The sequence below is a fragment of the Rhinatrema bivittatum genome, chromosome 7 (genome assembly GCF_901001135.1).
Source record: "Rhinatrema bivittatum chromosome 7, aRhiBiv1.1, whole genome shotgun sequence".
NCBI lineage: Eukaryota > Metazoa > Chordata > Amphibia > Gymnophiona > Rhinatrematidae > Rhinatrema > Rhinatrema bivittatum.
In genome coordinates this window covers 100,446,201-100,472,568 of record NC_042621.1, presented here as the reverse complement: position 1 = coordinate 100,472,568, position 26,368 = coordinate 100,446,201, and the positions used below count along the sequence as shown (strand labels likewise).

The 26,368-nt window shown below is 41.0% G+C and overlaps 1 protein-coding gene across 2 annotated transcripts in view; it reads left to right on the top strand.

Annotated features, from left to right (window-relative positions):
• CFDP1 (craniofacial development protein 1) overlaps positions 1-26,368 on the top strand; it is a 210,633-nt gene that overhangs the window by 96,427 nt on the left and 87,838 nt on the right. For both annotated transcript variants that reach the window (XR_003857743.1, XM_029608805.1), the window contains one exon: positions 19,333-19,452. Coding sequence is in view for 1 of the 2 variants with exons in the window: in XM_029608805.1 (XP_029464665.1) it covers positions 19,333-19,452 (120 nt within the window). In the remaining variant the exon portion in view is untranslated. Of the gene's footprint in view, positions 1-19,332; positions 19,453-26,368 lie in introns of those variants that run through there.

Here is a 26,368-nt window from a genome sequence, read left to right as displayed (position 1 = left end):
TTTGTGTTCGTGTTTCAGACTTTTTCTTGACCGTGGCACCGTGTACAGTCAGAATGGCCAGAGAATAGATGTAGGCTAGGCTCTGGCTGTATTTTATGAACTTTATTAATACGTATCGGAAACAGAAAACAGCTCTGCACTCCTTCGCAGTTTACAAACAAAGAACACTTACAGTCTCTCAGTCTGGGCCTTCTCTCGATTCTTTCCTCCGGCCTCCTTGTTCCTCCCAGGCCTGGCTAGATCTATATCTTCCCAGGGGCTGCCTCCTGGACTAGGATTCCCTGTTGACTGAGGCTTATGCATACTCCTACACATTTGACCTTTTTAGAACTGACCCATGTACATATTTTGGTACCATGTATATATGTTCTTATTGTAAAATACTGTTTTTGTATGTTAGGATTTTTGGTAGGGATTGAAGTTGATTTTAGCAGGCTTGAATACCTTTTAACCTTTATGAGAGTAATTTTCAAAGGGACTTATGTGAGTAAAACAGTGTTTTATGTCCAGAAATTGCCTTTTACAAATTTGCTCACCTTATATGCGGGTTAACTTACGTGCGCATGTCATATTCACACAAAATTTACCTGGATCAGACAGGGGCATTCCTAGATGCAGGATTTACATGCATACTTTTGGCTATCCAGACATAAAAATTCTGCATATGTTTTAGATGGTATAACTGTGTGTGTGTGTGTGTGTGTGTGTGTGTGTGTGTAGGTTAAGTGGGATAATTTTGAACAAGGACTTTGAAAATTGGTGTAACATGCTTGTATTTAATAGCTACTTATGTGCCATATTACAAATTGACCTCCTATGAGGGTAATTTTCAAAGGGACAAGGCAACTAGAATAGCAGGATTTAAGAGCTTTGGAAAAATCCATACAGGTTATTAGCCAGGTAGACTAGAGAAAGCGGTTATACCACTTGGTGTAACAAGAAATAGATGTAGTATTTGGGATCTGCTGAGTTCTTGTGACCCTGATTGGCCACTGTCGGAGACAAAATGCTGGGCTCTATGGACCTTGGTCTGACACAGCATAGCATTTCTTATGTTCTTAACTTTGAGCAGTGTACAGAAGATTAAAAAATATGCATTAGCAGAAAAATACATATAAAACATGACATACAAAAAACCGACAAAATATCAAAAAGACAATAAAAAAACATAAATTAGTCTAGGTCAGCCAAATAATAAAACTGAAATTGAAAACAAAAACCAGCCTGTCCAAAAACAAATTAGTTATACGTTAACATTAAAAGCTTTCTGAAAAACCTGGACTTTGGGCAAGCATCTAAAATGCATATTCCTTATACTGCTATACTAATCCAGACAAGTGGATTATCCGCCCTTTCTAGTAGGCAGAGACAGAGGACACGCCTCTTCACTGTGACATCATCGCCTGTGGTTACCATGGTGCAGCTATAGCAGAAAGCCAGGATTCCGTGCCTAGCAGGAGGAAGGACCTACTGGCTTGGTGCAACAGGATTTTTTTTCTCTCCCTGGTTTTCTAGTCTTCCTTGCCTGATTGTTAGAACTTTTTCTTGCTCTTTGGGCCAAGCCGCTGTATCTTCAGTTCAGTGAGCCCTAATTTGGGTACTCCCAGCCCCAGAAAGTTAATACCTTTACCTTCTCTGCCTCTTTCCACCTTGTTACTCCTTGTTAATTTCTTTCTTTTGTTAAAGTTTAGGGGAAAAAGGTAAAGGAAAGCTGAGGTACAACAGCAGTTTTTTCTTTAATCAGATTTGCAGTCACTCTTGAGTCCATCTTTAATAAGTAAGCGCCACTCCTGTGGAATGCTGTTTTTAGACATTCATGGGGAGACAAAATATTTGAGAATTAGGCTGTAAAATCATGGTTACTTACGCAGGCATTTGCTTGTTGATTTTCTTTCACCATCTTAGAGCAGGTTCAAGCCTGTTTTTGTGCAAGCCAGTTATTTTCATCATCTATGCTGGCCGGGCTTTCATTTTCTGTTTTAGTATTCTTTAGTTATTTGTGATACTTTTTTTCTGTATCATTTAGTAGCTATTTGTGGAAGAAAATTTTGATATTTTAATTAGTATGTTGTTATGTATGTTTAGTTTTGGAAACTGCCAGGCCATATATTAAATTCAAATAAATAAAATAAAATCGAGATTCCAGGAAATATAGACCTGTCCATCAAATTCTCACACCTTCAGAGGAAGAAGTCAGTCCTTTTGAGGAATGATAAGGACCAGATGGGACTCAGTTGGTACGTCTGGAAACTCCTGTTATAACCAGCGAAGGCCGGCGGGTCCTTTTCTTGGTGATGCCCGTAGGAAGCTGTCTACTGCATATTTACCAGGGATGGACTTGCATAACTTCAGGCCAATAGGTTCTAAAAAATGGTTATGCCTTAACCCTCCATGCCAGTTTTCTATGCTTTTGTTGTTCTCTTTGTGAATCATCCCTCAAAAAGGTGGCAGCTCAGGCTACCATCCAGAGACTCCAGCTTTCAAGTATTGGTTCCTGTTCCATGCAAAGACTGGGACCTCTGTCAGTATTCATTTTGCTTTGTAGTTCCTTCTGACCCATTCTTGATTTGAAGAGTATAAATAGTCTCTGCATTTCCCATGTAAGTAGTTTTGCTAGCAGTAAAGAACGGCAAGGCTCTTGGAAGCTTACTTTCATGTCCCCATCTGGGAAACCCATCCAAAGTGTCTCCATTGTTGTATTCTGAACAAGCACTTCCATTCAGTCTCACCATAGCCCCAAGGACCTTTACCAAAGTACTAATAGTGGCAATCTTCTTAAGGAGGGAAGGGATTTTGGTCCATCCTTATAAGAGCCAAGTCTGTCCAAGTCTGTCTTATGGCATCCAAAAGAATGTTTCAGGTTTTAGAAAGCTTAGGTTGAGTGCTCAGTTTTTCCAAGGTGAGCAACCTCTATTACAGAATTTTTATTGAGAGAAAATCTGAGGTTTATTTTCACTTTTCACTTTTCTTTTTCCTCTTAATTCTTGAAGGTTGGAAGGATATTCTTGGAGGATGCCTTTTTAGATGTTTACATTTTTTCTTGTTATCAATAGTTTATCATACGAATCTTTGACCTCAGAATATTGGCTTTTTGCTGGATCGGCACCATGGCAACTACCAGTGATGTCACAGTAAAGAGGAATGCCCTCTGTCTGCTTATAAGGTGCAGTAAACTCGCTTGTCTAGACTGGTGTAACCGGATACAAAGACAGGAAATTACCAGGTAAGACTAAATTTCTCCTTACTAGTTTCCAAGATTGTACAACATCTCCAAGTGTTTAGAATTTGCACAGTTGAAATCCAAAATATAATCTTCCAATCTTTATTATGTAGTATAGCCCCTCAGTCTTACTTGTTTCTCTTTCTTTTTCTTTTTGGCCCATTCGTTCCTCCTCCTTTCTTCCAGCTCAGTTGGAACTAGCACTGAGATTCTGGACCCGTGACCCACCTTTAGCAACTATCCAGGGACTTTTCCCTTATTTTATTATTGCAGCAGTGGTCCTAAGGCCAGGAGCCCATGCACCAGGGCTCCTTCCAGAATCTCGTATCATGGGCTTTAAATCTGGCTAGCAGGTCTTGCCCTTATTTATGAGCTTGACTTTGTCCCCAGCAGGAGCTATGAACACTGCCTCTGCAACATCCCCAGTAACACGATTTTGGCTGCTAGGCAGACTCACTGGGCCATGCTCAGACCAGCTCTAGCTTTTGCCTTGAAGCAAAGGCAGACCTAAATATGCCTACCTCAGTTATAGCTTGCAGGCTCATTGAATCCCCCTGACTCTTGGCTTTGGTCATCTTGTGAGTACCTTGCCTTGCTCTGGGCATGCCATTCCATTCTGCCCAGTCTGCCACCATTAGTGAAGAAGGGTTGTTTCCCATAAGAACATGAAGATTTGCAATACTGGGTCAGACCAATGGTAACATGGAATAGACTTAGTTTTTGGGTACTTGCCAGGTTCTTATGACCTGGATTGGCCACTGTTGGAAACAGGATGCTGGGCTTGATGGACCCTTGGTCTGACCCAGTATGGCATTTTCTTATGTTCTTATAAGCAATGGATTTCCCCAAGCCCACCTTAATAATGGTTTATGGTATTTCTTTTCTTCCAGGAACTTGTCTAAACCTTTTTTAAACACAGCTACACTAATAGTTTTACCACATCATCTGGCAACGAATTCCAGAGTGAAAGTTTGTGCTGAGTAAAAAAAATAATTTTTCCTATTTATCTTAGTAACTTCATTGAATGTCCCCTAGTCTTTGTACTGTTTTGAAAGCGTAAATAACTGATTCGCTTTTCTGTTCCACCCCACTCATTATTTTATTGACCTCTATCATATCTTTGCTCAGCCTTCTCCAAACTGAAAAGCCCTAACTGCTTTAGCCTTTCCTCATTGGGGGAATCGTTATATCCCTTTTATCATTTTTGTTGCCGTTCTCTGTATCTTTTCTAATTCGTTTTTGAGATGCATTGACCAGAACTACACACAGTACTTAAGGTGCAATTGCACCATGGAGTGATACAAAGGCATTTTGATATTCTCTGTTTTATTCTCCATTCCTTTCCAAATAATTCCTAGCATTCTTTCATGGCCGCTGCCGCACTCTGAGCAGAGTATTTGAATATACTATCCACGATGATGCCTAAATCCTTTTCCTGGGTAGTGACTCCCAATGTGGAATCTTGCATTTTGTGGCTATAATTTGGATTGCTCTTCCCATCATGCATTACTTTGTACTTGTCCACATTAAATGTCATCTGCTATTTGGATGACCAGTCTCTCAGTCTTGCAAGGTCCCCTTGCAGTCTCTCACTATCTTCTTGAGATTTAACAACTTTGAATAATTTTGTATCGGCAAATTTGATCACCTCACTTGTTTCCATCTTTAGATAATTTACAAATTTATTAAAAGTCCCACTGTCACTCCTTGTGACCTTGGGGCAAGTCATTTTAACTTCCATTGCCTCAGGTACAAATTTAGATTGTAAGCCCTGTGGGGATAAGGAAATACCTACAGTACCTGAATATAATCCACTTTGAAGTGCTGAAAAAAAAGCGGAAAATAAAAAATAAAGCAAGCAGTGGTCCCACTGCTTGCTTTATTGAAATGCCCCAGCAGATCCCTGGGGCATTTCACCTTTTTTCATTGAGAATATTGGCCATTTAGCCCTGCACTCTGTTTTCTATCTTTTTAACCAGTTCTCTGTCCACAGTAGAGCATTACCTCCTATCCTATAACTTTTTAAATTCCTCAAGAGTCTCTCATGAAGTATTTTGTCAAATGTTTTCTGAAAATCCAGATACACTATATCAACTGTCTCACCTTTATCTACATTTATTCATGCCTTCAAAAAAGGTAAAGCAAGAATTCCCTTGCCTAAATCCATATTGACTTGTCCCATTAAACTATGTCTTATATGTTCAGTAATTTTGTTTTTTAGACTAGTTTCAATCATTTTTCCGTAGCACTGGTGTCAGGCTCACTGGTTTAAAGCTTCCCAGATCACCCCTGGAACCCTTTTTAAAATTGGCCACCCTTCAATCTTCAGGTACCATAGCTGATTTTTATGATAGTTTACAAATTACTAACAGTAATCAGATCTAGGGGATCTGCTACTCTTTAGGTTAATTTGTTCTATTTGTAAACTGTTGCGATGGTATATAACTTAGCGACGGTACAGAAAAGTTTTTAAATAAATAAAATAAATCTTCCAGGTTCATTGAGATTTATTTCAGTTTCTCTGAATTATCACCTTTAAATATCACTTCTGGCATGGGTATCTGCCTTACATTTTCCTCAGTAAAGAATTCATTTAATCTCTCTGCTATGGCCTTGTCTTCACTTAGCGCTCCTTTTACCCTTCTGACACAACATGCGAGTGCCAATTTGAGAAACCCCCCAAGCAGGAGGGGAGCAGGAATCGGGAACAGGCAAGTCAGGCGTGTGATCTTCTGCAGGGGTCAGAAGTAGGCAGTAGTGGATTTTCTGCCCGACCAGACTCTTTCTGTTTGGGTTGTGCCCTTTAGTGTTGGTGGCTGGCAGGGCTTCTGGAGGGCGGTGCACAGTGTGTGGAGCAGGGCACCCACAAAAATGAGGGTAACTGAGAGACTCTCAGAAAGCAGGGGGCCACAGGAAGGCCTAGATTTGACAGGATAAGACACAGAATATATGCAGATAGGATAGACCCAAACAAGACGAGACTAGACAAGGGCAGAGCAGATGAACTAGAAGCTAAGCACACATTAAGGACAAAGCTATACAGGCAAGAATACAAGAACAAGAGGCCAAAGGCAGAGAGGAGACTCCATGCTGAGGCTAGGAGTATCCTGAGAAGGAGGTTCTTACAGGGATGGCCTTGCTGACGTCAAACTTCTTTTCCAATTCTGTCTTTGCCTTCCTTATCAGTGCTTTGCATCTAATTTGCCAGTGCTTATGCGGTTTCCTGTTTTTTCGTTTGGATCCCTTTTCCATTTTTTGAAAGATGCTTTTTTTCGCTAGAATGGTCTCTCTCACTTCACCTTTCAACCATGCCGGCAGTCATTCAGCCTTCCATCCACCCTTTTAAATACATGAAATACATCTGGTCTGTGCTTCAAAGACGGTATTTTTAAATAATGTCTATGCCTGATGCAAACTCTTGACCTTTGCAGGTTCTCCTTGCAGTTTTTCCTAATCATTTTTCTCATTTCATCATCTCTCTTTTTAAAGTTAGTTGCTAACGCAATAGTTTTCCTTAGTGTCTTCCCTCTAGTTGTTTAGTCAAATTTGATCATGTTATTATCACTATTGCCAAGTGGCCCTAAGACCATTACCTCTTTCACCAAATCATGTGATCCACTAAGGATTAGGCCTAAAATACCTATCTCTCTTGTCTGTTCTTGTACCAGCTGCTCCATGAAACAGTTATTTATTTCATCTTTAAATTTTACCTTTTTAGCATATCCTGATATGACATTTACCCAGTCAATACTGGGATAATTGAAATTGCCCATTATTACTGTGTTACTAATTTTTAGCTTCCCTAATTTCTGTTAGCATTTCATCATCGTCTGTTCATTCTGGTCAGGTGGATGGTAGTACACCCCAACTATTATTCTGTACCTCTTCTTACATGGAATTTCTATCTATAAAGATTCTACAGTGCATTTTGTTTCCTGCAGAACTTTTATCCTGTTTGACTCTATGCCCTCTTTAACATATAGTGCCATCCTTCCATCAATTTGATCCATCCTATCATTGCAGTGTAGAGGCCGATTTAATAATCTGGGCAATAAGAAAATGTGTGCTGGTTTCAGCACATTTTTTTGACGCCCAGATTATTATTTTTTTAACTCCTGATACAGTAAGCTCATGCTATGCTAATATATCGGGAGTTAAAAACTCTTTAAAACTGGCCTAAACATAACCCCTCAGAATCCCCAAAGAAACATATGTTCAAACAACACATGCTGCTTAACTGTCCCCCCATCAGAGATGCTCACTTGACAACAACCAGAAAAAGAGCTTTTTCCATTGCCTGCCCTAAAATATGGAACTCTCTCCCAAAAGATTTGAGAACCCAATCTAACTTCAAAACTTTCAAAAAAGATCTAAAAACGTGGTTGCTTTACAAAGTCTACATTAACATTCAAACTTCACAACATCCTGACACTCAAAGGAACTACCAACCAAATCCACAAAAATAACTTGTCTCCAACCAGCACCAAACAAACCCTCCTCACTCAAAAATGATTTTCTTCTGGACTGTAAAAGATTAACTTTTTGTTTACTATGTATCTTGTTATACCTTAATTCACAATTGTTAAGAAAATGACACTTTGAATCTTGTAAACCGTTGTGATGGCTTCACCGAATGGCGATATATAAAACTCAACAAATAAATAAATAAAACTTTAAAATGTGCGTTTTGAACTGCTAATGTGAACATGATCATATATTAGTTTTTCATTTTATTTGGGGATGTTTCCCCATTTGTTTCTTTAAAAAGGATAGAGAAGACCTCCGGTGATGTTTAATGTAATTTAGAATTCATCTATTATTATCCTGTTATATGTACACGCAATTGCGTATTTTTGTTCCTTGTACACCGACGTGATATCTTTGATGAGCGGCGGTATAGAAAAACCATTAAATAAATAAATAAATAAATAAATAAATGTCAAGCAGCTCAGAAGTTGCAGGAGTGAGGAGCTCCGCCTAGGTCTATTATAATCTGTGTTTATAAGTCTTTTTGGCTTTTTGGACAGAGAACTATTTCAAAAAGAGAATTCTAGATGGTACTGCCCTGAATTCTTGATTGGAAAGGAAGGCATGACCACAAAGGTACCACAAACAATCAAGGATAGAAGTAAACCTGTCTATTCTCTAATGGTGTCTGTGATTGAAAAGTCAATGCTAGAGATGAAGGCTGAATTGATAAAAGAAATCTCTAAAAATGGATCAGCAGCACTGGAGGACAAAGTGAATAAGCTACAATCCTCAATTGATGAAATTAAAGAAAGTGTGGAAACGCAGAAAACTCTTGTGGAAAATCTAGAGGGCCGGGTTGCGTTGTAGGAAAGAGTTACCAATAGTTTGGAAACAGTGATGACAAACTTAAAAAAAAAAAGAAGAAAATATATCCTTGCTTGAGAGATTGGAAGAGCAAGACAATAGGGGATGGAGGAATAACTGTTACGATTGTCGCTGCCTGACGTCTCCACTCTGCCCTCCTTACCTCTTTGGCGACTCCTCCCGCGGTTGATGGATGTCTGGCTGCCGTGGCGTCCGCCTGCCGTCCTCTCCGGCATCCCCGGTCCGGCTTGGGGGTTGCATCCCGCCATGTTGTTCAGCTACCATAGGGCACGCGCGCACCGTGCGGCCCTGCTTCTTATTCCTCCTTTGGCGCGAACCTCAGGGGCGTCCCCCTGTGATGACGTCGCGCGTCCCAAATACAAAAGCCCACTCTGTTTGCTAGCTATTCGAGTTAGCAAGGGACTTTTTACGGATGGGATTCGCTCTCCGTACCTAGCTACTCTCCTCTCCTTAATTGGACTTACTCTATCGGGGTACCCGCTTCTTGGGGGCCTCTCTCTTTTCTTTCAGGTCGCTGTCTGGAACCGGTACTCGCTCCTCGAGGGCCCATGTTCCCGGACTCGCTGCCTGAGCTCACTTCTGTTTGGAAGAACCCGCTGCCTACACCATCAGTGAGTTACCATCTATATTCTCTGAGCTGTTCCCTGGAATCAGGTACTCGCTCCTCGAGGGCCTGCGTCTATTCCAGCTTCTGTGTTACCTTCCGGGAGAGACCGCTGTGTGAGTAATCAACCAACGAGGCTCTATACCAGAACCCTATGTATGCTCCACTGTACTCAGTATCTCAGTTTCTCTCCATTACAGCACAGCTGGGTTCAAAAAAGGTTTGGATAAGTTCTTGGAGGAGACGTCCATTAATGGCTATTAATCAATTATACTTAGGGAATAGCCACTGCTATTAATTGCATCAGTAGCATGGGTTCTTCTTAGTGTTTTGGTAATTGCCAGGTTCTAGTGGCCTGGTTTTGGCCTCTGTTGGAAACAGGATGCTGGGCTTGATGGACCCTTGGTCTGACCCAGCATGGCAATTTCTTATGTTCTTAGCTATTGAGGGATCGCTGTTCCAGTGTCCTGAGGGACTACAAGCCCAGCCGGACTTCATCTCTACTCACTACTGCCACCTCTGGTGGCTTCTCAACTCTGTTTAATAAAAGATAATTCTGTGTTGTGTGTCCTAAAGCTGAGCCTGACCTGTGGCCCCTCACGGGACTTCCCCCCATGGGCATGGTCATCTGCCACAGTGTCCAAGGGTCCACCAAAACCTTACAAACAATAACAATAACCCAAAATTCATAGGCATACCTGAAAGTATAAAAGATCTGGATCTGTTACATTTGGTCTCAGTATGGCTGCCAGAGTTGCTGGCCCTTTCCCTCGATAAATATCTCATTACAGTGGAGTGCTCTCATAGTCAGCCCACCACTTCACAATGCAACAAAACCCAGACTGGTGGTGGCTCATATTTTGAATTTTGTCAATAATGTAAAAATGTTATCTTATAAGAAACAACAAAATTCGAGTCCCCTGAAACATGACTCTCAGATCTTGCTTTTAATGATTATTCGATAAAAGTAGCAGAAAGACGCAGAGCTTTTTCACCCATTTGTGCTGAGTTGTTTTGCAAGGGTATAAAATTCTCTCTGCAGTTTCCAGCAAAGTAGAAAGCTTTCCACAAAGGGAAGCTAGAATATTGCTCTTAAAATTTAGTTGCTTGATTTTTTTGGAGCAGTTAAATTTACCTTCAAGTGCCTGACTTTGTAGAAAAGTTTAACTTGGAATACCACCTTTGTATTTCATCTTTGGATGGAGGTCTTTCTGTAGCATACACTGTTATTTTTTTACCATTTTATTGCACATAGTTAACTCATGGTGGCCATGTGGTTTTTTTTTGTTGGTATACATGATGCAATCAAAATTCTGCTGAAGCTTATTATTTATTCTTTTAATGTTTCTGTTTAACATTTGTTGGCTTTTACCAAATCCTGGAGTGATGACAGACATTCCTAGAGAGATGGCTACTGACTGAAGGAATATTTTTTGTATTTTGTGTGCTTTTTCTTATCTTTTGAGTGCCACTCTAGCTCAAGTTTGTGTTATTGAAAAATAAACTCTTACATCACGCAACAAGGGATTAAAAAAAAAAGACAAATGGTAAATTTTTTATCATTTGGAATTTTCTTTTTGCACAGATGTTTTTTGTATACAGCCCCTAGGAGTAATGGTTTTCTGTTTGTTTTTTATTGATTTCTGATGTGCTTTTTTTTGTGGATAGAATGTGGAGATTGTATGATTGAGAGAATGTGTATGGGTGTTTGCCTAGTGCATATTTCAGCACAACTTGGTGGGGAAATTTGTTCTTTTATGTGTTTGTGTGGATGTATGCAGGTTCAGATAAAGGAAATCTGTTCAATATTTAATGCTGTCCTGGTAAAACAAAAATAATATTTCCTGATAATGAATATTTGCTGTGAGACTGTGGTGTTGAGGCTGGGCAACATTGCAGTTAGCTTATAATATATGAACTTTTCATATATTATCGTTATACTAGATATGGCTCAATTAAATATAGCCTCACTAAATGTAGATAAAATACATTCACCAATAAAGAGAAAAAACACTTAAACTATTTAAAAAGGTCAAAATTCAGGTTACATTCCTTCAAGAAACACGCCTTATTGATGCAGAAATTGAGAAACTGAATTGAGATTGGGTTGGCTAATATTACTATGCTACCTATTCTAGTAGACAATGAGGTGTTGCTATTTTAATTCATAAAAATTGTCTATTTGTGTTGGGAAAAAAAATTGCAGATGATGAGGGCTGATATCTTATCCTGAGTGGATCTATAGTGCAACAAAAACTAGTATTTTGTAATGTATATGCTCCAAATATATTTAATCAGACGTCTCCAAATTGGTAAATGAATTGAGCCACTTCCTTCATTATCAACTAATATTAGGAGATCATTTTAATTTGCCCAATAATCTGGAATGTGATACTAAACCTACTGGGGCGGATTTTAAAAGGAGCGCGAATAGCCTACTTTTGTTTGCGCTCCAGGCGCAAACAAAAGTACGCTGGATTTTAGTAGATACGCGCGGAGCCGCGCGTATCTGCTAAAAACCTGGATCGGCGCGCGCAAGGCTATGGATTTTGTATAGCCGGTGCGCGCCGAGCCGCGCAGCCTACCCCCGTTCCCTCCAAGGCCGCTCCGAAATCGGAGCGGCCTCGGAGGGAACTTTCCTTTGCCCTCCCCTCACCTTCCCCTCCCTTCCCCTACCTAACCCACCCGCCCGGCCCTGTCTAAACCCCCCCCTTACCTTTGTCGGGGGATTTACGCCTCCCAGAGGGAGGCGTAAATCCCCGCGCGTCAGCGGGCCTCCTGCGCGCCGGGACGCGACCTGGGGGCGGGTCCGGAGGGCGCGGCCACGCCCCCGGGCCGCCCCGGGCCGTAGCCACGCCCCCGGAACGCTCCCGACATGCCCCGAAAACGCCGCGTGGTTCGGGCCCGCCCCCCCGACACGCCCCCGACACGCCCCCTCCGAAAACCCCGGGACTTACGCAAGTCCCGGGGCTCTGCGCGCGCCGGTAGGCCTATGTAAAATAGGCTTACCGGCGCGCAGGGCCCTGCTCGCGTAAATCCGCCCGGTTTTGGGCGGATTTACGCGAGCAGGGCTCTGAAAATCCGCCCCATTAGGTTAAGTCCACCAAAAATGACTGAAAGTGTACATTTTCTGATAAGAGCTGCAACTAATTGATATCCAGAGAGTTACATCTACTGAATTAGATTTCACCTTTTACTCTTATTTCTTGGTACTCCAAACAAATCTCTTTCTAAAATGCTAGATCTTATTAACCACTTTGTTGTCTTTGCTAGTTAAAAAATTAATTTTTCTAAATCGGGGGCTATGCCCATTTTGGATACAACCAAACAACAATGGCCAGGTGAATTTCCTTTGACCTGGTCACTTGGGCACTTTAAGTATTTAGGTTTTTGGGTGCCTAGAAATCTTTCCCAACTATCAGGGAATTATCGTGGGGCACAAAACGTTTACCGCACCACACAATACTACCGATGCAAAGCAGTATGTTATCGCGTGGTGTGGTAATTCTAAAATTTCCATAAATGCCCCTTTTTCTTAGCGTGGGCGTTATTCATGCATTATTGCATTTTGATGAATCTAGAGGCAAATGAGTTAAATATTACTTAAATCATTGATAAGATCAATTATTGGCTTGGATAGATCTTCCTCTCACGTTGTTTGGCTATTGTGCATTGTTAAAATGTCTCTCTTACCCAAACTATTATACAAATTATAGATGTTGCCGGTCTGGATTAAGAAAATGGATGTTGGTCACCTACATACATTGGTAATACAGTTTATCTTCAAAGGGAAAGAATCTAGACTTAATTATTCCACTCTTCTATAGTCCAAAAAATATGGTGGATTAAAACGTCCACATTTTCTTTTTTATAATGTGGCCTGCCAAATACGCTTGGGAATGGTATAAACGACAATATAAATTTGAAGTCTCTGAACTGATTGCAGATATTATCCGTCCTTGCTTGTCTGTGAATTTGTTGCATACTGCTGATAATACACTTCTCCCATGAAAGATAAAATCTCATATACTGATTAGACCAGTGTTGATGGCCTGGAGGTTTTTGAGTAATGTGAATCCATATTCTATGGAATTGATAGAATTGGTGGGCAATCCAAGTTTTACTCAGGGTTTAAGCAATTCGGTGTTTCATATATGGAAGTGGAATGGTTTGATTAATATAATACATTTTTATTGTGTAATACAACAAGCCATTATTTACTTTGAACAATTACAGTATCTATATGATCGACACATCAATTTTTTATGTACTTGCAAGGTAGACATATTTCTTGTACATTAACACAAGCAACCGATATATTAGTAAGAGTCTATCACTAAATATTTAAATGGTTGAAATTATACAACAATATGTTGTCATTTTGGTAGAATTTGCGTTTCACTGAAGAATCTTTGATGTGTACAATTCTTGCACACTCATGGACTGCAATGTTGGGGAAATTTGTAATGGAAAATAAGTTACTTATTTTGACTCGGTGTTCAAAGCATCGATAAATGCTAAATTACAAGAAATGCAATTTAAATGAATGCATTGAGCTTTTATAGATATGGTTAAAGTGCACAAAATGAAAATAGATATTTGTATAAAATGTCATATTGAAAATGGTACTTTGATTCATAACTTTGTATTATGTTCTGCTTTGTTTCCTTTCTAGGATGTAGCATTGAATACTGTTGAACAGGTTGTTCAACTTAAACCATCTTTTTGTGGGGAATTTCTTCTATAAGGATCTTTAAAATGGGCGGTACTTATTACCAAAAGCCAAGCCAAATAGGTTCGCATAGGCACTCTACTAGTTAAATCCTGTATACTACATAATTGGATAAAATCAGAAAAGCCTGTTATGTTTTTGTGGTACCAGAAATTGGCTCATTGGAAGCAAATTGAAAGACTAGACGTTAAGTTCACTCAGAGGAAGGTATTAGGTGAATATATACGACTGTGGGCGACCACATATAATCTAATGCCTACTGCAAATTGGCAAAATTAGACTTTATTTGTTTATTTATTTAGGGGGTTTTTTATACCGGTATTCGTGGGTACATCATATCGATTTACAGAGAACTTAACGAATTACAAAAAACAAGGGAGGGGAGAACAGGGAAGCCAGGGTACACAAAATAATGTATCCTAAAATAACAAGAAAAAAGTATCTTTAATATACAATGGGTATAAAGTACAGGACTAGTAGTGGATATTTCCCTATCTGGTGATTATTAGTATAAGCAATACATCGGAGGGTTCAGTTGGGACAGCACAGTATGATATGAGTGTGTGATTATGATATCTTGTGCTTTATTAATAATTTGTTTTGTTTATTTCATTGAAAATATCATATAGGTGATATGAAGCAATTGTTCCTTATGTAAAATCTAGATGTTATTCTTGAGCTGATATTGTACTACTTCTGCTGTTCTTGTTTGTTTAGTGCTGCTTGTATCATCCCTATATGTATAAATAAAAATATTTAAAAAAAAAGGATAGAGAGAGGAGGATATAGTGTGATGTGTGCTAAGTCCTGACTTGTCCTGGCTTTATGCATAGGTCTCAATAATTTGTATTATACACCAACAAAAATTCGTAGGTGCAGGATTATTCCAGTAAGATTCTGTGAGAGTCTCTCATGTGCCCATTCTAACCTTTCTAGCTTGATGGCAGTTCGGCTTATGCCTGATAACAACGCATTCGGCAGCAGAGCTGGAATCTGAATCCAGGATTCCTCCTAACTCCTAGTGAGCATTTGTAACCATTCCAGTTCTTTCGATTTTGCAACTGCAGCTGTCAGTAACCGCTACTCTCCAAGTCTTTGCATGGTACGTCGAATGGAAGCACAAATCTAGCAGGAGCTCTGGAGAGTTGTAGTATTTTAATTGAGCCCACAGGACATGTTTTAATAGCCCTATAGCCCCAAAAGAGAAGTAGTTAGGAATTACAAGATTTAAAAAAAAAAATCCTACAGCAAATTAATACTCTCTCTGCCCTGAATCTGCAGAGCTACAGGAAAACCGATCAGGTTACATGAGAGAAACTCCCAAGAGAAGGTGGGAAAGATAATTGCTGTGCTCTTTCTGGATTATAAGATTTCTGTCAGAGGAGGTGTCTTCTCTTACTGCAGATAATATAGGAAGCCTGGCTGTGCTCCTGAACAGGGCTGCACTGGCCTACATCCTAAATTCTTGTAATGCTTTGAAGTAAAGTTTGAATTTTGAAAGGATGACACATCCCTATGACGTCATTGAAAGAATGAGTCCTTTGTGGTGTATTCAGCATGAGGTCAACATATAGCAGGCTGGTGAACAGGAAGTTACCCAGATACGTGGGTATTCACTGGCACTGAATATACCTGGCTAAAGCTACCTTGGTAACTTTAGGATGGTAATTTATCCAACCAGACTTACTCAGCTACACTTATTTGACTAGCACTGAATATCGGCACTCATGCTGAATGCACCACAAAGAACTCGTTCTTTCAGTGACGTCAGTGGGATGTGCCATCTTCCAGAATGGCCATCACCCTGCCTCTTTTTATCTAGCTAAAGTTTAGCTGGGTAATGACTTACACGGGTAAAGGTTTGCTGGTGGGGGAGGTGGGAAATTCAAATCTTGGTTTCTCTGGCTAATCCTTTTGAATATTGATCTCTTAATGTTCAGCTACTCTAAATTCAGTTTTCTCTGTGCCCTGTTTTTCTTTTGTGCCGTGTACATTTTGCTTATCTGCAAAGTGTGGCGCGCCGGACAGGTGCAGAGGACAAAGGGGTAAAATAAGTATTGAGCAGGGACCTGGCACTCTTCGGATAGGAACAGGAGTGCAGCACAGTTGATCCTAAGGTTAGTAGGTTTGAGAATGGAAAGAGGCTAGAAAACTTGGCTGGGTTAGAAGGTGAGGAGCTTAGAGTTGTGGAGGGCAAAAAAGGTCCGTTTTACATGTGATGTAAAGTTTTCTCATAAGTCACTGTGCAGAAATCAAACATTAAGGTTATCTATGAGCCACTTGTTTTTTGACTTCTTGCTTTGGAGGGACTGGTTAAAAACTGCTCTTCCCATGTGAAATATATTGCAAAGCCAGAGCTGGCATTTGGGGGTGTGTTCGAGCTGGGCGGTCACTTGAGCCATCGAGAGCTGAGGGGCGCCCCGGGCACTGCCAGTATCAGAGAGGCATGGCAGCAGCAGCGCTACAGCGAACTCCGTCCCGCTGCAGCCAGAGGAGAAGCCCCGCAGTGGTGGGGCCAGTAAGATGTGGCCAGCTAATGGGAGCTTACCATGTATGCATGCGTGCCTGCCTCATGCCTGTGGCCTCCAATCAGGAGCATAGTCGTAAACAACAAGAGGGAAAGTCATGCACACTGCTGTTCTGCGTGCCTAACTCCCATAGCTTGGGCTGCCGCTGCCTTTCGCTAGGCCCTCTTCCCAGCGCCGTCTTTTTGGGGCATCCACGGGAAAAGGGGGTGAATGATCACCATGGAAGGAGGAAAAGAGTGAACGAAGTGGTGATTGCTGGGAGGGGGGGGGGGGGGTGTGTGTGTGGAATGAACTAATGGATCGCCATGGGAGGGGGAAGGGATTGAATGAAGTGGTGATCACCGTGGGAGGGAGCGAATGATTGCCTTGGAGGAAGGGGGGTAAATGAAATGGGGATTGCTATAGAGGGGGAGGAGGAAGGGAGTGAATGAACGGAGGACTGCCATGGGGCTGGGGGGAGAGGGAAGGACACAGGTTTGTGAGAGGTCTCTGAGTGGGGACTATAGAGAGAGAACTTTGTGTTCTATTATTATTTGTAGCTAATGCTGATAGATTATAGGGATGGGGTACTGTATACTATGACTGTATCTGTGTAAGCAGTCCCAAAGTCACTGCACTTAATTACTCTCCAAACTATAAAAACCTGGACCTCCTGATTTGTGGTCACGAGCCAAAATCCAGAGGATACCAGCTACTGAGATGTGCTGGTTCAGTGCTTTATACAGGTATTTATTATACAGATATTTGAATCAAACAGTGCCCTAACTTGGTGGTTGATGAAACAGATAAGTATGGGAAAATTTATTTATGTATTTATTTATTTAAAATCTTTTCTATACCGTCACAACGGTTTACATATAGGCACAATATAGTAAATTGTACATGCAACTGTTCCTGTTATTAGTAACGGAGGTGCCTGATGATCTCGGTAACATCGTTTCATAGTAATGGCTAAGAGTTTAGTGATGATTAATCTGACCTGTGACTAAGATAAAGACTGTTAAAATATACATTTCATTTAAAAGGTGCGATAGACAAACCATGACATACATACATATAATGTGCTAGTGCTGTATGAAGATTTTATGTGTACAGCTTTCAGCGTTTTTCTCTTTCTCACTCTTTGTGGAAAGGCTTCTCTAAAGAGCCATGTTTTTAAGCTCTTTTTGAAAGTCTTGAAATCTCTCTGTAGTCTTATCTCTATGGGCATGGTGTTCCATAGTATCGGCCCAGCCAATGATAGTGCTCTTTCTCTGACTTGAGTTAGTTTTGCAGTTTTTACTGAGGGGTTGGTTAGGAGGGCTTTGTTGGCAGATCTCAGGTTTCTGTTAGGGACGTGGATGCGGAGTGCTGTGTTTAGCCATTCTGCTTTTTAGTCATGGATTAGTTTATGTATTTTATATTTTACCCTGTATTCAATTGGCAGCCAGTGTAGTTCAGCTAGTGTTTCAGTTATATGATCTCTTTTTCTTTTTCCTGTCAAAACTCTTGCGGCTGAGTTTTGGAGTATTTGGAGTGGTCTTATTGTTGTGTACAGTAATCCTAATAGTAAGGCATTGCAGTAGTCAGTGCTTGCAAATATTAAAGCTTGTAGGACAGTTCGGAAGTTAGTTTGATTTAGTAACGGTTTAAGTTTCCTGAGGACCATTAGCTTTGCATATCCTTCTTTGACTTTTAATGATATGTGTTGTTTGAGGCTAAGTTCTGTGTCTATTATTACACCGAAGTTCCGTACTTTCTCGGCTATTCCAATTTTCTGATTGTTTTTTAGGAGGATCGGGGATTTGGAGGACTGTCATGTTTTTTCGTTCAAGATGGAGGAATTCAGTTTTCTCTATGTTGATGACTAGCTCCATTTGGTTTAGTAGCTGTTTAATAATGTCAAGGTACATGATTGTTAAGTTTAGTGTTTTTTCCAATGAGTCTTCGATTGGTAATAAAATGTGAATATCATCGGCGTATATGTAGTGTATGATACCCGGTCCATCTAGAAGATGGCACAGTGGAAGTAGGTAGATATTAAAGCGTGTAGCTGAGAGCGCTGATCCTTCTGGTACGCCAGTTACTAGATTTATTTTCTCTGACAATGTGGGGGAGATTGGTCTTTTTCTGCCGTCATTTCTGTGTTTCTATATTAATATTTTTGTTTGATGTTTTATGAGGCATGGTGATAATGTTTTTCTTTTGTTACACTGCATACAGAGTCTGGATGGTTGGTCTCTTAATTCTGTGTTTGGTGAAAGTCTGTCTGTATTCTGCAACTGTGACCTGGTTGAAATATTCTGCTACCTTGTAGTTTCTAAGTAGGGATTTGTAGCTTGTTCTGTTTTCCTAATAGGATATCTGTTGGTGTTTTAGGGCATGGTGAGTGGGGAGGAAGGGGAAGGGATCCCATCAACAGTTTTCGCCCAGGTTGCCATTTGCCCTAAATCCAGCCCTGTGCAAAGCTCTAGGGAATGACAATCCAAATGCATATGTAGAATTAGCTAAGGAAAGAAAGGACCCTCCATTCATATTATATTTATTTTGTGCAGTAGTTGTATGAAATAATTTTGACATGGTAGATTAGTTAGCTAGTTAGGAAGTCACAGATCAGCCTCACATATGTAGGATGCATTGATTTTCTCACAGTGACTTTACTGGAAGAACACTTTTTAAAGGATAAATAAAATTAACCTTTTCTCTCTTTTTAGTTATTTTGCTCTCCACTTGCTATTCCCACTCGGTCTTCAGGCCTTGATCTTATTACCGCAGAAGATACTTCAAATCATTGGTCTTCAGATAGTAATTTGCCTACTTCTCATCTTACTCCCATCCTGTTGTTATTTTATTCCTAAGCCTCCTTTCTGTTTAAGTTACTGAATTTTATTCATTTTCCTCCCTCTCTGATCAGGGTGACAAAGGAAGTCGATGCGTCGTCTAAAGAAGCCAAATGCTTTTTGAAGCAGCAGGAGAAAGAGAGACAGGATTTGAGCTCTCCGCCAGTGCCCGCTGCTCTCCCTACGGGCTCCGGGTGAGTTCCATATTATAGATGATACTCGCAGCAGAATCCTCTTACAGTGCTGGGTGTCTTGGGCTCAGTCGTGATCCTGTATGGTAAAGTACCAGAAGCAAAGGGGTAACCATGTCACTATAGCAGCTACTAATCACGCTAAACTTCTCTTAATTTAACCCTATAAATTCCATAGAAACTCAGCTTAATTAACTGTAATAATTTTACCTTGAATTCATTAGAGGTGTACTCCTAATATAACTAGTCCATAAGTTCAATAAAAATGTGGCTGGGGGATCTTTTCTCTGGCTGCAATAATTGTACAGTCTGCCTTTGTTACTATGTGCAATTTTATTATGCAATCCTAGAAGAAAAAAATATATTTATTCAGTCATCGTATTAATATGGTAAATTGCAGCAGATACAGACCAGAAAGGCCCATCAGTAGTGACTTTATGCATATTTACCCAAAGTAGACCAAGCCCAGTCCTGTATTCCGCTGGGTCCCCTCTGCAGTTGCAACTGCTGCTCCATGAAGTTACCCCACGCCAGTCAGAAAGCACAACGCAGCCATATCACTGCTGTCCTGAGCTGCAACTGTCGCTCAGTGCTGGTTGCTCGTGCCCTCATTGCCTTTCTCTTGCCACCAATTACAATATAAAATAATATGGCATACAGTACCCAGATTAGGAAGATCCAATGGCTGATCAGACCATTTATCTCACATAGACACCAGGGTTAGCACTCTAAAGTGTAGCTAAGTTCTTCTTTGTGTTATGCCTCCGCTGCCCTTCTTTTGTATGTGTCTCTGTCTCTGTTATCTTTTCTTTGAGGAAAAGCGGGATTTGAGAATCCTCAGGGTGAGTGATGTCGCCAGACAAAGCTCCGATTGGAAGTTTCGACTTCACAGCTTTTAGAATCTGTATTGAGCTGGTACAGAATTGTCCTGCATCATAGGCTTTGCATAGGGACCCTCTCAGTTCCATTATTCTGCACAGCTGGTTGGTTTAGCTTTCAGTAAAGTGAAGTTTTCTCATTGCTTTAAGAAAACAAAACAAACACCTCCTTTTCTCCATTTTTCCACATGGGACCCTCCAGTCCAGGTATTTTCATCTCCTTCTTACAGAAGCATATTTGTATTGACACTTTCTACACAGTTGTCTATCTCTAGTGCATTGGGAGATGAAGTTTCCCTGACTCACTGTGGTACATCGGGCTTTATGGCCTCCCCGGCCAACTCAAGTGATTCCACAGATTTTAATGAAGAGACTGAAGCAAACGCAGGCCATATCACTGATAAAATCAACAGATTCAGAGACTGAGGGTGTCTTGGGGGTATGATTATGGATCAGAAAAATCCTCAGGTCTCCTCTCCAATCCCTCTCCTCTACAGGATAGGAAAAGTTCTCCATTGTCAAGCAGGCATGAATTGGCTATAACATGGGCGGGTGGTATCAATGGCACTGGCACGGAGTTCAGTAAAAGTTTTACTGGGCATGCTTGGGAGTTCCTATGCATGCATGCTTCCTCATGAGTCTTCATTTTATCTTTGGCACTATTGCTCTATTTCACTGTCTCTTTCAAAAATTTTGTTGGGCTGTTTTTTTTAATTTTTTTGTCTAGTTCTGCCTCATTTCATTCTTTTTATTTTTGCCATTGCCTCAGCAACTCCTCAACAGAACTTTTCAGGAAGATGTGGAATTCACAAGGAGGGGGTCTCGTGAAGCTTTAAAGATCTAGAGCCTGACAGCTAAAAAATGCAGTCATACTTTTGGGCTGCTAAAACCCAAGGGAAGTGGTACAGTATAGGAGATGAAATTCTTCTAAGCACTAAACAAGATTGGGATCTGGGTATGATCATATCTGATAATCTTAAGGGGACCAAACACAGTGATAAGGTGATGGCAAAAGCTAGAAAAATGCTTGGGTGCATAGGGAGAGGAGTGTTTAGCAGAAAATAGGCAGTGATATTGCTCTATAAAGTCCCTGGTGAGATCTAATTTGTAATACTGTGTACAATTTTGAAGACTGCACCATCAAAAGGATATAAATTGGATAATCAGCCCAAAAGGTTGGCAATTAAAATGGTCAATGGTCTTCGTTGTAAAGCACATAGGGACAGATTTAAAGATCTAAATTGTATGCAGTAGAGGAAAGGTGGAATAGGGGAGATATCATAGAGTCATTTAAATACCTCTAAGGTATTAATACACAGGGGTTCGGCCTTTATCAGCAGAAAGGGGGCTCTGGAATGAAGTGTCATGAGATGAGTGAAAGAGGGTAGATGAAGGAATAATGTAAGGATATTTCTCTTTATAGAGAGAGTAGTAGATGCATGGAACAGCCTCCCAGTGGAGACAAGGACAGTTTCTGAATTCAGGAAAGAATGGGATAAGCACAGGTGATCTCTGAGGAAATCGAAGGGATGCTAGAGATGAGTAGTGGTAGATGGACAGACAAGGTAGACTATATGGTCTTTTTCTATCATCATGTTTCTATGTTTCTTTAAAAAGAAAAAGAGAGAAACAAAGAAGATGGAATGGTTCAAGGCCAAGAAGACTGCAGTCAAAGGTTTTAAGGCCTGCATCTTTGGACACTAGATGTCCATTATTGATACCCATGAGGTTTTCTATCACTGTCTGGGCCACGATCATGATAGGTTTGTCTCCTACAGTTCTGGTAGGATATCCTGAGAGTGTAGCAATATTGCTACAGGAAAATGGAAGCCTTTGTGGAAAGCCATAGCACGTGGTGGCACAGTAGAGTTGCTTCTCTTCTCAGACCAAGGTGTAATGGACTTTCAGTGCAGAAAATCAATGTGGGATTCTTCTCCACCTCTTTCTCACAGGTTTATGAAAGCTCCCCCCCCCCCCCCTTATAGTGTCTAGTCCTGGATTCATCATTAGTCAGGAGTTGAGCACAATGCAGAAGATTTATTTTATTTTCAAAATCTTATGTACCATACACACAGATACCAGACTTGAACGGAGAGGTTTAAGGCTCCTCCTGAGGCAGGGAGAAAAACACAAAAAAAGACACGTGGATTCCTCTTCTGGGTTTTTTCTCCCAACACTAAATAAGCCAGTGCTGTCGGCATGGAGGTCCACCAGAGTAGAATCATCCACAACCCAGAGGAAGGAGGTCACCTCCTTTTCACAGGTGCCATCATCTTTCATGGTGCTGAGCCATTTATTCTTTCCTGATCCAGTGCAGACCAGGTGCTGTCTGTTTCATCAAAACTGCCCCTGAAGGAAGCTTCCTCTTTGGAGTGGAGTGCCTAAGTACAAGAGCCCTGTTATGGCACAGAGGGAATTTCATCAGTGCCACCAACCAAATCTGGCACTGGACTACAAGAGATACCACTATGGAGAGCCTCTGAACTGGTTACTTTGACAGCTACAACTGCGGGGCCTGAGTGACCATGCGGCACCACCAATCTCAACAGCCTTGAGTGAGGAGGAGCCAATCTGGGTTTCTGAAAATGACTCCAGTGCAAGAGATCCCTCAGCCTGTGGGAGCCCAGCTTTTGGAGCTGGTGAAGAATTTCTTTGCCTCCTTACGTTCTGGAGAAGGGTGATTGGAACCTCTCCTTTCCAAGATGGAAGAAAGGTTCCCACATAATGGGACTATTTAGTCACCTAAAGGCTTGTGCATTATTCAAGGGCTTCCAGCAGTAGGAGTGAGTCTCCACCTTGAAATAGCCACCAGGTGAAACCCCCTCATGCATCAGAAGGGGAAGACTTAGTCAAGTTCATTCTGAGTTCCTGCCAGAGGTTTCTCCCTTGGATGACCTTTCTCAGTCTCCTCCTTTGTCATCTGGGTCATGGTTTAGCATGTCCCTTTAGTCTGGGGAGAAGATTCCCTAAGAATTCCGTTGGAACCCCTGCCAGATTTGTCACAGCACAATTCTCTGGAAGATCTGTTACTCACATTTTTTGGATAAGCTAGCGAAAATGCTATCACCATCAGAAAGGCGTAAGACCTGAGAACATATGTTTTGGGCTTTTTCAGTTCCTTCAACCTCCAGCAGATTCCCTGTCCATTCTAGTGCATAGACTCCTTAATGTCCTGCAAATGAGGATGTGGCAGACCCCCAACATCAGGTCTTGTAGTGACCCAAAAGCTTGACCTGAAATATAGGGTCCAGGCCTCCCCAGGTTTTAGGGTAGTCCAGCTACCTCACCACTGTGGTGATGGAGTTAGCATTGAAGCAAGCAAAACGCTCTCATGATTGCTCTAATAATGCCCCTCAGAAGGATTCCAAAGTGTTAGACATCTTTGTGAAAAAGGTCTTCCAAGGATTCATACTTAGCACTTACATTGCAGCTCATCAGCTGTACATAATAGAATTTATGCAAAAGGTGCCAAACCTGAAACCTTTGATGGAATCGTTAGACCCAGAAGAGGCAGGCTTCCATCGAGCAGTGGAGGAATGTGAGAATCAGCTGACTTTCCAGATATCAGCTTTTAACACTACAGTCTGAAATTTGTCTGCTTCTATAGAACCTGGAAGGTTCATATGGTTGCAAGTGGCCTTCATGAAAATGTGCACAACTGTATGGCAAATGTCACCTGAAACAATGGCTCACCTTACAGCTGCTTCCAATGAAGATATTTGCAAAACTGCTACTTGGTCATCTATTTCCACCTTCACATTCCACTACTGTCTGGAGACCATGTCCAGGAGAGACAGTAACTTTGGACAAGCAGTTCTGCGCAGCCTCTTCATCCAGTAGTCTACTCTCTACCTGGTGGGACCAGATTGTGTTAAGGTTTTGCCCCATGATGCATCCCTCAGCTGGGGACTCCCCGTGTGTTACGGCAGAATCATGCTTGCTTGTTGATGGAGAAAGCAAGTTTGTTTATCTGTAAATAGGATTCTCTGTGGACAGCAGGATGAATCAGCCATACTTAATACCCACCCGCTTCCCTGGAGAGTCGACTACTTTGCTAAAGCTCAAGGTTTGGAAGTAACTGAAGGACTCATGAGGCAGCTTGCAATCACGGGAACTCAAATGCATGCTGAGTAAGACTTTTACTGAGAGCTGGGTCTATGTCTGCACCATCAGATGACATCCCCCACACATTTTGGCTTATTCATCCTACTGTGATTGGAGAGCCCTGTTTGCAGGTAAGCAAAATTGCATTCTCTCTGTTTAGCTCAGGAACTCTGGTATAGCTGGAGACCTGCTCTGTGTGTAACATTTTATTAGAATGAATCCTGTACTTCTCTGCTCAGGTTCCTATTTTCTTTGCACTGCAGCTTTTTTGACTAAGAATGATGACTCTCTGAAGAGTTTCTTTCCGTCCACACTTGCTTGTTTAGACAAGAAAGGAAAACAGAATTTGAAGATTCTGTGTAAATGGTACTTATGATGAAACACATGGAACTTCCTGTAGCACTCCAGATTTATGCATCTGGATGTCATGGAAAGAGAGCAGCAAACAATTTGTGTTTGGGGAAACTGTGGTCCGAAAAGTTATGTCCTACAAGTGTGAGAAAAGCTATGATGTCAGCCAAATGTACAAATAATGGAAACATAACTAAATGTATTTATCAACTTTTACATGCTAAAATTTATATCATAGTGTCAGAATAATCTAAAATGATTTTTTTTACAAAACAAACAGAGATCTCTTCCAGGACTTGCTTTTGGGGAAGGGATAGGTAGCAATTGCCTGGGATCCCAAAGCTACAAAGGTTCCCCATGGCAAAGCTAGGTGATGACACCAAGCTTCAGGATTCCTGGCAGTAGCCAGGCCTGGGGATAGGTGCAGCCAACTATGGTCAACTTTGGGCCTGGGAAGACATGCAGCCACTATGGCAGTCTGGGCCCAGGAAAAGATGAAACCACTGGCCCTGTAGGTGTCCCCCAGCCCCAGGGAGGACTGCATCTGCTGTACCTGTGGGTAGCCTGTGCCTGGTAGGAGCAATGTTCCCTCCAGTTTTTGAAAGATTGCATGCGCACAGATGTCTTGCTTTTTTTAAAACACTGTAAATTACAGACAGAGTAAAAAAGAAAAATCTCACGTCAAGCTCTTTTCTTAGTTTTTCAATCCCCCTTCCCTCCTTCCCCGCAGCCCCATCCTTATATTAAATCCAAGTAATATAGCCTGCAGAAAACATCACAGTTCAGTATTAAAATTCACAAAACATAGGTATGGGGTTCCTCTCTTCCCAGACTACAGCTCTAAATAAAGAAAAAAATTTGAATAAGTTACCCAAAAATTCTGTGGCAATCTGGGTTACGTCAAAGGATATAACAATTTGATCTCTTCAGACAAGGAGTCTCTAAAAGGACTCCAAATATTCCAAAAATCCAATATTCTCTTTTTCGTTTTAGTCCAGTAAAGAAAGTATTCCATCATAAATAACTCAAGCATTTGTAAATTCCACATCACAGCATAGTGTGATGCATCGTTTTGGCAATATAACAAGCTTTATTCAGAAGTTGTGTTTCCCCACAAACTGTCCCGACACCTTATACCCCAATAGGGCCAGTGCCAGTGATAAAGAACACATTTTTTTGGTCATTAACAATAGAGCATGACACTCTCACAGCCAATAAAACATGCCTTCAAAAAAAATGTATCAGATTAGTGAGATAAGAGTTCCCTTGGCTAATGGCTTGTCCTATTAAATTATGACTATATGTTCAACAATTTTGTTCTTTATAATAGATTTGATCATTTTTCTGGGCACAAACATTAGGCTTACCGGTCTGTAGTTTCCTGAATCACATCTGGAACCCTTTTTAAAAACTGGCATTACATTGGCCACCTTCCAATCTTCAAGTACTGTAGCAGATTTTAATTATAGATTACAGATTAATAATAGGTCTGCAATTTCATGTTTCAATTCTTTCAGAACCCTGGGATGTATGCCATTCAGTCCAGATGGTGTTACTCTTTTGTTTGTCAATTTACCCTATATATC